This window comes from Siphateles boraxobius, unplaced genomic scaffold (genome assembly GCF_051911475.1).
Source record: "Siphateles boraxobius isolate OS27281-9 unplaced genomic scaffold, OSU_SipBor_1 204, whole genome shotgun sequence".
Lineage (NCBI taxonomy): Eukaryota > Metazoa > Chordata > Actinopteri > Cypriniformes > Leuciscidae > Siphateles > Siphateles boraxobius.
In genome coordinates this window covers 924,562-937,500 of record NW_027508816.1, presented here as the reverse complement: position 1 = coordinate 937,500, position 12,939 = coordinate 924,562, and the positions used below count along the sequence as shown (strand labels likewise).

Genomic DNA, 12,939 nt, shown 5'->3' with positions numbered 1-12,939 from the left:
GTGTGTGTACAGAAAGCGGAGAAGAGCGAGTTCCTGAGCTTCTTCTACAAGTACTGCATGCATGTGCTGACGGCTCCTCTGCTGGCCAACACCTCTGAAGAGGACCACGGTGAGACACTGACCTCAGAGCTGCAGGAGCTGAGCCGCGTGCCACTGCTCTCACTGACGTGTGTGTGTGTGTGTGTTTCTCCACAGATGTGACCGAGGGATCGGCGAGAGTCAACCCCGTGTGTCCAGGTACACACTTCACGCCTCACACGTCACACACACCTCGTGCATCACGCCACACGCAGTCACGCCGCACAGTCACGCCACACACGCCACGCATAGTCATGCCTCACGCCACGCATAGTCACGCCACGCATAGTCACGCCACGCATAGTCACGCCACTAGACATGTGCCGGTATTCGGTAATGCGATAAATCGCGGTAATGAATATGCACGATATTGTTATCGCGGGGACTTCGAAATACCGTGAAAAATAATAGATCCGAATTTAGATTTTTAGAACGCGCATCAGCTTATTTTCCATCAACCTCTTAAAATACAGTGGGTATATGCTGCGCAAAACACGTGCGCACTTTGATGTAAACAATCCCCACATCACATGTATAAGCACTGTGTGCATGCAGTGCGCACTCTAGTCTAATGTAAACAATCCTCACATGGAGAAGAAGCACGGCGGAAGGAGGAACGCTGCCGACTATTTATCCCCCGCATGGCTGCCAACTCTCACGCATTCAGCAGCTTGAGACTCACGCAATTGACACTTTCACACGGTCTCGCGCCACACATCCATTTGCTCACGCAGAGAAAAATCGCGGAGCAAAGAGGACACTGACACCGACAGACTAGACAGAGCAGGTTACTTTTGATATGAAAAAAATATCAGCTCTCAGGTTTTATAACGAAATTCAGACAATAAATACTGTTTTGGTGCTTGTAAATGACGTGACAGATCGCGCGCCTCAGATCAAGTAAACCGATCATCTGTTACTTTTTATTAAAGATACAGTACAACCCACCGAAAGGTACGTACTTTCGATCAATCAGTGTTTTTCAACCACGGAAAGAGGTCAATAACACTGCAGGAGAACAATTATGTCACAGAACGTTACATTTACCTCAGGAAAGCCATTTAATGTCAGTTGACTATAAGAAAATAGCTATAGAGAGGAGTATTTTGCTAAATATGTGCACTATATTACATATTTTAATATATGTTTACTTGTCATTATATAATTGTTATTATAATGAAAATTACGGCATATTACATTTTTATATTTATATTATTATTATATTTATATTGTATGCATTATATTTAATTTCTCTCTGTATGTTTACAGCATTATGTGAGATATATTTTTTCTTGAGAAAAAATTAAATGCAGGCTATCTACTGTAGCCTACCTAATATTTATCCAAATGAGTCAATATTGAATCAAGATTGAAATTAAATCCAAGAATTTAATTGAAATCATGAAAATTGTGTTAAGCAATAATACAAACAGTAGCCTCAGTAACTGTACCATGTAAACATTATAACATGATGTCACTAAAAAATAAAATTAATGTTTTGACAATCACAATTACACATTGTGATGCAAGTTTTTTTTAGATACCCCCAATCCGTCTGTTTCTCTTGTGCAATTAAAATATCGTGATAATACCGTATACCGTGATAAAAGCTCAATCAATTAATCGCAGCATGAAAATTTGATACCGGCACATGCCTACACGCCACGCATAGTCACGCCACGCATAGTCACGCCACACATAGTCACGCCACACACGCCTCACGCCACGCATAGTCACGCCACACACACCTCACGCCACGCATAGTCACGCCACGCATAGTCACGCCACACACGCCTCACGCCACGCATAGTCACGCCACGCATAGTCACGCCACACACGCCTCACGCCACGCATAGTCACGCCACGCATAGTCACGCCACACACGCCTCACGCCACGCATAGTCACGCCACGCATAGTCACGCCACACACACCTCACGCCACGCATAGTCACGCCACGCATAGTCACGCCACACACGCCTCACGCCACGCATAGTCACGCCACGCATAGTCACGCCACACACGCCTCACGCCACGCATAGTCACGCCACACACACCTCACGCCACGCATAGTCACGCCACACACGCGTCACGCCACGCATAGTCACTCCACGCATAGTCACGCCACACACGCCTCACGCCACGCATAGTCACGCCACGCATAGTCACGCCACGCATAGTCACGCCCCGCATAGTCACGCCCCGCATAGTCACGCCCCGCATAGTCACGCCCCGCATAGTCACGCCCCGCATAGTCACGCCCCGCATAGTCACGCCACGCATAGTCACGCCACGCATAGTCACGCCACGCACAGTCACGCCACGCACTCCTCACGCCACGCACTCCTCACGCCACGCATAGTCACGCCACGCATAGTCACGCCACGCATAGTCACGCCACACACGCCTCACGCCACGCATAGTCACGCCACGCATAGTCACGCCACGCATAGTCCCGCCACGCATAGTCCCGCCACGCATAGTCCCGCCACGCATAGTCCCGCCACGCATAGTCACGCCACGCATAGTCACGCCACGCATAGTCACGCCACACATAGTCACGCCACGCATAGTCACGCCACGCATAGTCACGCCACGCATAGTCACGCCACACATAGTCACGCCACGCATAGTCACGCCACGCATAGTCACGCCACGCATAGTCACGGCACGCATAGTCACGGCACGCATAGTCACAGCACGCATAGTCACGCCACGCATAGTCACGCCACGCACGCCTCACGCCACGCATAGTCACGCCACGCATAGTCACGCCACGCATAGTCACGGCACGCATAGTCACGGCACGCATAGTCACGCCACGCATAGTCACGCCACACACACCTCACGCCACGCATAGTCATGCCACACGCCACGCATAGTCACGCCACACACGCCTCATGCCACGCATAGTCACGCCACACACGCCTCATGCCACGCATAGTCACGCCACACACGCCTCATGCCACGCATAGTCACGCCACACACGCCTCATGCCACGCATAGTCACGCCACACACGCCTCACGCCACGCATGCCTCATGCCACGCATAGTCACGCCACACACGGCTCATGCCACGCATAGCCACGCCACACACGCCTCATGCCACGCATAGTCACGCCACACACGCCTCACGCCACGCATGCCTCACGCCACGCATGCCTCACGCCACGCATAGTCACGCCACACACGGCTCACACCACGCATGGTCACGCCATGAATGCCTCACGCCACACATGCCTCACGCCACGCACAGTCACGTCACGCATAATCACGCCACACGCGCCTCACGCAGCGTCACGCCACACACGGCTCACGCCACGCACAGTCACGCCACACACGGCTCACGCCACGCACAGTCACGCCACACACGGCTCACGCCACGCACAGTCACGCCACACACCTCTCACGCCACGCACAGTCACGCCACACACGGCTCACGCCACGCACAGTCACACCACACATGCCTCACGCCACGCACAGTCACGCCACACATGCCTCACGCCACACATGCCTCACGCCACACATGCCTCACGCCACACATGCCTCACGCCACGCACAGTCACGCCACGCATAATCACGCCACACACGCCTCACGCAGCGTCACGCCACAGATGCGTCACGCCACACACGTGTCACACCTCACGCCACTCATGCCTCACGCATAGTCACGGCACACATACCTCTTGCATCGTCACGCCACACACGTGTCACGCCTCACACATTGTCACGCCACACACGTGTCGCCACTCACGGCTCACACATAGTCACGCCACACATACCTCATGCATCGTCACACCACACACGCGTCACGCCAGACACTCATCGCGCCTCAAGCATGGTCACGCCACACACGTGTCACACCACTCACGCCTCATTCATCATCATGGCACACACGCCCCACACACGCACACACGTGACACATGCGTCAAGCCTAACGTTATGCCACACAAACTTCACATCACACACATGTCCCTCCACACGTGTGTGCTCTACTGAGCGTGTCTGTGTGTCTCAGATAACTTCCAGACGGCGCAGCTGCTGGCTCTGATTCTGGAGCTGCTGACCTTCTGCGTGGAGCATCACACGTACCACATCAAGAACTACATCATGACTAAAGACCTGCTGCGGAGAGTGCTGACGCTCATGAACTCAAAACACACCTTCCTGGCGCTGTGTGAGTATCACTCACGTCATCATGATGGTCATCGCTCATGTGCTCGAAATCAAGGAGCAATACAGCAGCCGCTCTACATGAGCGTATGCCACAGACGACCTGATGTGTGTTTGGAGAAGAATAATAGGCAGCATGTGAAATAAGATGTTTTGTCAATGAAATGCAGAACAAACATCTGATCCATCGGATCAATAACTGTTGGAATCAGACTGTAGTGAGCTTGACTGAGTGTGTGTGATTGAGCAGGTGCCCTACGCTTCCTGAGGAGGATCATCGGACTGAAGGACGAGTACTACAACCGCTACATCATGAAAGGAAACCTGTTTGAGCCGGTCATCAACGCTCTGCTGGACAACGGCACCAGATATAACCTGCTGAACTCTGCCGTCGTGGAGCTCTTCGAGTTCATCCGAGTCGTGAGTAGGGCTGGGGATACTAGCACACTTTCTGTTCCGGCTCCATTCTAATTATTCAACTACTGATAAAAACATAGTGGTGAGGAAATAGGGTTGGGTATCGTTTAAAGATTACGATTCTGCTTATCGATTCCTAATTTAAATTCCAGTATGGTAAAAATAAACCTTAGATATTATTCACATTTAGTCTTATTGCAAATAATTTAATTGTAGCTAAATATCATGAGCAAAAATCAACAGGCTAAAGAACACTTACACAATGAACATTTGCCTGTGGTTTAAAAACATAGAAAAACAACTAGCTTAACTAATATAAACTTCAAGCATTATTAATGACAAGTAAACTCTCAGTAATTAAAAAAGAACAAATAAAAAATTATTAATCACAACAAATAAATACAACTGAACAAAGACAGATTGAACTAAACAGTATTTTATGATTTTCAGGTTCAGAAACTGTAATCAAATTTAAAATAACACTGCAGTTTATAAAATAATATACATTACATATATAGTAACAAAAGTGATTCAGTCAGGAACGAGTTCTTTTATTATAGAGACAACAGCCTCCTGTCATTTTAGGACCTGCATGGATCCATTCAAGCGCGACACACTGTTTTCCTCACATTAAAATCACTTTCTGTGTGCGCTTTGGATGTGTGTGCAGCACAGAATACAGCACACGAGTCGTCTCATGCTTCAATGGTTTAAAACACAATAAAACGTGCACACAGGAATCGATAAGTGGAACCGAAATGCGTGTTTCTAATCGATTCACCGGGTCTTGTAAATTTGGCACCGGTTCTGGATACCCACCGCTAGTAGAGATCAGGACGTCTTCTAGCGTCTGACCGCTGTGTTTGATCATCAGGAGGACATCAGGTCCCTCATCGCACACATCGTGGATCACTTCTACCCGGCGCTGGAGTCCATCGAGTATGTGCAGACCTTCAAGGGCCTGAAGGGCCGATACGAGCAGGAGAAGGAGCGGCAGAGCCGAGGCCTGAGCAGGTGTGTGACGTCACCACACTACACACACACACTACTCACACTCCACACACTCTCTGTGTCTCACACATACACTCTTACTCTTAATCGTAATGACATCATAATCCTATGATGACGTCCATGCTTTTTACGGTGAGATTTTTTATGGCTGATCAGTCCTATTTTGGACACGCAAGCTCTATTTCTGGAGGGTATATATACGTGATGGTAACAGTGGCAGCCATGGCTGTATTTCTCCTGGCTCGCTTCTGCTGTCTTCTGGCCCTCCATCTCTAGCGTACGAGCCCCATCTCTACACAGCTGTCTCCAGATGATCCTGCAGATCCTCAGCTCTGATCTTACACTTCTTCAAGGCCTTCTTCATCTGATCCTGATAGCGCTTCTTCGGCCCCCAGCTGAGCGTCGGCCATGATGTAACTTATCACATGCCCCAGCACACGATTACGCCAGATGATTCCCAGAATGCGCTGAAGGCAGCTTATGTGGAAGTGCTGTAAGGACGTGATGTGACGGCTGTAGTTACCCACGCTTCACAGCTATAGAGGAGGGTAGTGACGCACACCGCTTGGTATACCGTGACCTTTGTGGAGGGATGATGGTTCATATTATGAAAGAGTACACGAAGTCTCCCAAAGGCAGTTGATGCCTGTTTAATGCGGCTCTGGATTACATTGTCGATGCCGCTATCCTCAGAGAGAAAACTCCCCAGATATTTGAAAGATGGCACTACTGACAACTGTTCTTCTCCAACAGTGAAGGCAGGGAATGTGGGTGGGACATTGGTACTTCAACTGTCTTGGTGACGTTGACAGTCAGCCCACACTGCCACAGCAAGGGCAGTTAGAAGATCCTCCGGCGTATGGGCCACAACAGCACAGGCGTCCGCATACTGCAACTCCAGGACCCGCTCTACAGATTTTTGTGATTGCGTGTAGCCTCCTAATATTAAAGAGGTTGCCATCTAATCTGAAGTCCACTGCCACACCACTGCTGTTTTCAATCTGGTTGTGGAGAAGCGTGGTGACACAGGAGGAAGATGTTAAAGAGCACTGGCGCTAGCAAACACCCCTGCCTCAGTCCTGTGCGTACAAGGAAGGGCTCGGACTCCTGTCCGCCTATGTTCACCCGAGCATCATCCCATCATGGAATTGGTGACAAACTTATTGGGACTGCCAAACCTGAGCAGGACATCCCATAAGAGCTCTCTTTGCACAGTATTGAATGCTTTCGAGAGATCATCAAAGGCCATAAACTAGGGATGTCCCGATCCGATACTCATAGAGCGTGACAGGCGGAGAGCGTGTGACAGGCGGAGAGCGTGTGACAGGCGGAGAGCGCGTGACAGGCGGAGAGCGCGTGACAGGCGGAGAGAGCGCGACAGGCGGAGAGAGCGCGACAGGCGGAGAGAGCGCGACAGGCGGAGAGCACTTGACAGGCGGAGAGCACTTGACAGGCGGAGAGAGCGCGACAGGCGGAGAGAGCGCGACAGGCGGAGAGAGCGCGACAGGCGGAGAGCGCGTGACAGACGGAGAGCGCGTGACAGGCGGAGAGCGCGTGACAGGCGGAGAGAGCGCGACAGGCGTAGAGAGCGCGACAGGCGTAGAGCGCGACAGGCGGAGAGAGCGCGACAGGCGGAGAGGGCGCGACAGGCGGAGAGAGCGAGACAGGCGGAGAGAGCGCGAGAGGCGGAGAGGGCGCGACAGGCGGAGAGCGCTTGACAGGCGTAGAGAGCGCGACAGGCGTAGAGAGCGCGACAGGCGGAGAGAGCGCGACAGGCGGAGAGAGCGCGACAGGCGGAGAGCGCGTGACAGACGGAGAGCGCGTGACAGGCGGAGAGCGCTTGACAGGCGTAGAGAGCGCGACAGGCGTAGAGAGCGCGACAGGCGTAGAGCGCGACAGGCGGAGAGAGCGCGACAGGCGGAGAGGGCGCGACAGGCGGAGAGAGCGAGACAGGCGGAGAGAGCGCGAGAGGCGGAGAGGGCGCGACAGGCGGAGAGCGCTTGACAGGCGTAGAGAGCGCGACAGGCGTAGAGAGCGCGACAGGCGTAGAGAGCGCGACAGGCGGAGAGAGCGCGACAGGCGGAGAGGGCGCGACAGGCGGAGAGGGCGCGACAGGCGGAGAGGGCGCGACAGGCGGAGAGGGCGCGACAGGCGGAGAGGGCGCGACAGGCGGAGAGGGCGCGACAGGCGGAGAGAGCGCGACAGGCGTAGAGGGCGCGACAGGCGTAGAGGGCGCGACAGGCGGAGAGGGCGCGACAGGCGGAGAGGGCGCGACAGGCGGAGAGGGCGCGACAGGCGGAGAGGGCGCGACAGGCGGAGAGGGCGCGACAGGCGGAGAGGGCGCGACCGGCGGAGAGAGCGTGAGAGCGCGACCGGCGGAGAGGGTGCGACAGGCGGAGACGGCGCGAGGGGTGGAGAGGGCGCGACGGGCGAAGAGAGAGCGACGGGCGGAGAGGGCGCGACAGGCGGAGAGGGCGCGACAGGCGGAGAGGGCGCGACAGGCGGAGAGAGCGCGACCGGCGGAGAGAGCGTGAGAGCGCGACCGGCGGAGAGGGTGCGACAGGCGGAGAGGGCGCGACAGGCGGAGAGGGCGCGACAGGCGGAGAGGGCGCGACAGGCGGAGAGGGCGCGACAGGCGGAGAGGGCGCGACAGGCGCGACAGGCGGAGAGGGCGCGACAGGCGGAGAGGGCGCGACAGGCGGAGAGAGCGCGACCGGCGGAGAGAGCGTGAGAGCGCGACCGGCGGAGAGGGTGCGACAGGCGGAGAGGGCGCGACAGGCGGAGAGAGCGTGAGAGCGCGACCGGCGGAGAGGGTGCGACAGGCGGAGAGGGCGCGACAGGCGGAGAGAGCGCGAGGGGCGGAGAGGGCGCGACGGGCGAAGAGAGAGCGACGGGCGGAGACAGCGCGACGGGCGGAGAGAGCGCGACGGGCGGAGAGAGAGCGCGACGGGCGGAGCGAGAGCGCGACGGGCGGAGAGAGGCCCCGACGGGCGGAGAGAGAGCGTCAGGCGGGGAGAGCGCGACGGGCGGAGAGAGAGCGCGACGGGCGGAGACAGCGCGACGGGCGGAGAGAGGGCGCGACGGGCGGAGCGAGAGAGCGACGGGCGGAGAGAGGGCGCGACGGGCGGAGAGAGGGCGCGACGGGCGGAGAGAGGGCGCGACGGGCGGAGAGAGGGCGCGACGGGCGGAGCGAGAGCGACAGGCGGAGAGAGAGCGCGACGGGCGGAGAGAGGGCGCGACGGGCGGAGAGAGAGCGCGACGGGCGGAGAGAGGGCGCGACGGGCGGAGCGAGAGAGCGACGGGCGGAGAGAGGGCGCGACGGGCGGAGAGAGAGCGCGACGGGCGGAGAGAGGGCGCGACGGGCGGAGCGAGAGAGCGACGGGCGGAGAGAGGGCGCGACGGGCGGAGAGAGAGCGTCAGGCGGGGAGAGCGCGACAGGCGGAGAGAGAGCATGTCAAGCTGAGATATGCGTGACACACAATATGTGTATATACACACACACACACACACTAACACAGCATGCTCTTCTCACAGGTACCGTAGAGACGCACACTCCTTCGAGGAGGATGAGGACATGTGGCTGAACGAGGAGGAGGAAGAGGAGGACGTGTCCGACACCGGCTTTGACAAGAGCAAGAGCGACTATGGCAAGTTCATGGAGAGCGAGAAAGGTATTCCTGCTTTCAGAATCTGTGATTTCCAGGTCTGGATACGCATGGAAAACACAAACATTATGTGTGTTCCCTCTGGTTTCAGCTAAAGAGAGTCAGGATAAAGAGAACCAGCCGAAGCGCTCGACCAGCTTTAAGTTCACCTTCGCTCATTCAGCGGCGGCTAACGCTAGCAACGGCTCCAAGCCTCCGCCCTCCTCTTCCTCCAGCGGCTCCAAGCCTGCGGCGCCTCCTGCTGGACACACGCCACGGGTGCGTACACACACACACACACTCACACAAGGCTCCAGGCCTGCAGCGCCTCCTGATGGACACACGCCATAGATGCGTACACACACACACACACACACACTCACAAACGGCTCCAGGCCTGCAGCGCCTCCTGCTGGACACATGCCATGGGTGCGTACACACACATACACTCACACACGGCTCCAGGCCTGCAGCGCCTCCTGCCGGACACATGCCACGGGTGCGTACACACACACACACTCACACACGGCTCCAGGCCTGCAGCGCCTCCTGCCGGACACACGCCACGGGTGCGTAGACACGCACACACGTGCGGCTCGAGGCCTGCGGCATTTTAAAAATGCTCAATTTTAACTAAAAATGCTAAAACTTTAACAAAAATTGATTGTATAATGTGTACATGTTTATCTGAATGCACACTGAGGGGAAACTGACTTTAGGACCCAGAGGAATAGCTCATTAGCCGCGTTTCCACTGCCGGGCCAGTAGCCCCGCAACGCTGCCCTAAACCCCGCCCCTAACACGCCTTTCTGGATCAAACGTCATATAACCCAACCCATTTCAGCGAGTATTATGAATTGATTTATTTTTTAAGTTAGGAAGATAGCATGTATATTAACTCAACGGCCGTGGCTGCAATAGTGTCCCGACTTGACTCGCGAGTCGCCACTAACAGAGGGACAGTGACCCAGCACACCGTCCATCAAGTCGAACCATGGAAAGTTCCTTCTCTGAGCTCCGCTTTGTCCATTGTGCTTTTTAATCGCCTTGTACAATACTGCGCCCGCAACTTTTTTATTTTTTCCCGAACTTGAAGCGTTGCTCGTTGAATGCTTAGCTTAGAAAATTCAGCAACGATGTATTTTATAACGTCCTCGTTTCTTCACACGCCGTCAAATTGACGTTGTACCCTTTCTTCTGCCCAAATGCTCAGAAGAGCTTTGGTATCTTCGACAGACCAGTACAGGCGATTCTCCATTTCGAGCAGCGATTATTTTGCGCGATATAAAAAAGTGAAATGTGCATCTTGCCAGCTTTGCCGCAGACCATAACTTTCCCTAACACCGATAAACTCCGCCTTTTACCTTGCCCACGCCTCTAGCCCGAGCTGGCCCGCTTTGGCCCAAGGTATTCGACGGGCCAGAAATCCTGCCCGTTGGCCCTGAGTAAGCCCCGATCAAGCCCCGGAAGTGACAGTGGAAACGCGACTGGCCCTGGCACGCACTAGCACGGCTCGGCCCTGGCCCGGCAGTGGAAACGCGGCTATTTGCTCCATATAGAGATATGAGTCCATTTAGATTCATGAAATATCATATTATTTGTTTTCCACAAGAGGTCCTCAAAGACACCCAATATAATATATTTTGACCTGAATTAAAAGGGTTATGCATGAAATTGTGAGTTATTTTGAATATAAGTTGAATGTGCGTAAATGACTATTCATTTATTATTTATTGATCAAATTAAAAAATAAACCATTTCCAATAAAATTGCATAAAAAATTAGAAAAAATAATATCAAAATGAAATAAAATATGGTTTCTGCAAAAAAAAGTTCTATAAATTTTAGGGATTTGGGTCATTTTGACCCGCGAGGGAAAGATGTTTTAATATTTGTGGTGGAAACGAGCAGAAACCCTGAGGAAGTACTTTATTTTCTTGTAGTGCAAATCTTAAACTTTAGGGGGACCAAAGTTTGTTTGTTTTTTGTTGCTATTTTTAATATTATATATTGTGTGATGATTTGTCCATGTGTAATTATTGGGCAGACTGATGTTCCTCTCAGTGTGTGTGTGTGCGTGTGTGTGTGCGTGTGTGTGTGCGTGTGTGTGTGCGTGTGCGTGTGTGTGTGTGTGTGTGTGCGTGTGTGTGTGTGTGTGTGTGTGTGTGTGTGTGTGTGTGTGTGCGCGTGTGTATGTGTGTGCGCGTGTGCGCGTGTGTGTGCGTGTGCGCGTGTGTGTGTGTGTGTGTGTGTGTGTGTGTGTGTGTGCGTGTGTGTGCGTGCGTGTGTGCGTGTGTGTGCGTGTGCGTGCGTGTGTGCGTGTGTGTGCGTGTGTGCGTGCGTGTGCGTGTGTGTGTGTGCTGGGTTCACACTAATCCTGCGTGTGTTCCTCAGACTGGACTGGTGGATTATCCAGATGATGAAGAAGAGGAGGAGGAAGAGGAGGAGGAGGAGCAGGCTCCACGCAAGCGGCCCCGTCTGGGCTCGTAGAGCAGTGTGTGTGTGTGTGTCGGGCTGAACCGGAGGAGCGCAGCAGCCAATCACAGCAGCAGAGGCTGATGGGAGGCTAGCAGGACTAGCCGCGCTAATGAACGCTGGATTGGCTGAACTCTGACCTCTAACCTCTGGGACTGAAGAGCCACTCTCTTTTTTAACGAGTTCTTCTGGACGTTTGTGTTTTGTAATGATTGACAGGAGCTCTTGCCAGTGTCCGGTGAGGCTGTTATTAACCGCTGTAATCGACGTCTGTGATTCAGGCTAGATTTGCGATGTTGATTTGAAGTGATGAAACTGCAGTGAGTGTCTGATCTCAGATCAGCTCTGTCCACACAACTCGCGTCACTCTAGATTACTAGCTCTTCTTGTTTTTCCCTCATTTTTGTACAATTTCCTAACTAGCACCATCTCCGTTAAAGAGCATTTGTATAAATTTGATATTTTTTACAATTTTCAGATTAAATTTGGTCCTGCAATTAAACAAGGTTGTTCATTATTGTGTGTTGTGTTTGAATGAGCCTTTAGTTGAATGGATATAATTACAAAAACATTTGTTTTGAGACCTACTGTGGCGTATTCATTCAAAAAGCTATTCTGTCCAGTTTGGATGATGAAACATCTGCCATGTTGTCGTGGTCATGTGAGGTTGCTGTTGAAGCCGTTTTCAATAGTATTTTAGAGTAACATTTAGTGTGTAAACTGCTCTGAACTGAAATGTTTGTAATTTACAGGAACTTATTGTGTAACCTAACATGTTTTCTTTTTCAGCACTTTTTTTGCAAAATAATTATTTGTGGTCAGTTTTATGGGGAAATTTATGACGCTCATATTTAGTCCTCAGAGAACAGGGTCGATCCCTCTCAGCGATCAGTAACTGAGGTTATCTATTCTCTGAACATGAGCTCCTGCATACACTAGTCCTCCCTCAGCTGAAGACTAAACTGACCCATTATGTGATTTTAAAGGTTCCTAATGTTGTTTTGGATGGTCGTACAGCAGGTGTACATGCAGACAATGTTAACACTCATTCCCTCATAATCTCCACTGCAGCGTCAGCTCTTTCTCTCAGTGTCTGAAACGCTTCCATCACAGATTCAGTCTCTCTAAGCCCCGCCTCTCTGA

The 12,939-nt window shown here is 52.9% G+C and overlaps 1 protein-coding gene across 1 annotated transcript in view; it reads left to right on the top strand.

Moving 5' to 3' along the window:
- The window catches only part of ppp4r3b (protein phosphatase 4, regulatory subunit 3B), a 35,517-nt gene extending 23,219 nt beyond the window's left edge, over positions 1 to 12,298 (top strand). Inside the window, exons 10-17 of the mRNA XM_077237563.1 lie at positions 13 to 109; positions 196 to 237; positions 4,095 to 4,253; positions 4,500 to 4,669; positions 5,541 to 5,680; positions 9,212 to 9,348; positions 9,434 to 9,600; positions 11,716 to 12,298. Of these exons, the coding sequence (XP_077093678.1) occupies positions 13 to 109; positions 196 to 237; positions 4,095 to 4,253; positions 4,500 to 4,669; positions 5,541 to 5,680; positions 9,212 to 9,348; positions 9,434 to 9,600; positions 11,716 to 11,811 (1,008 nt within the window). The 3' untranslated portion in view covers positions 11,812 to 12,298. The remainder of the gene's footprint in view (positions 1 to 12; positions 110 to 195; positions 238 to 4,094; positions 4,254 to 4,499; positions 4,670 to 5,540; positions 5,681 to 9,211; positions 9,349 to 9,433; positions 9,601 to 11,715) is intronic.
- The last annotated feature ends 641 nt before the right edge of the window (positions 12,299 to 12,939 follow it).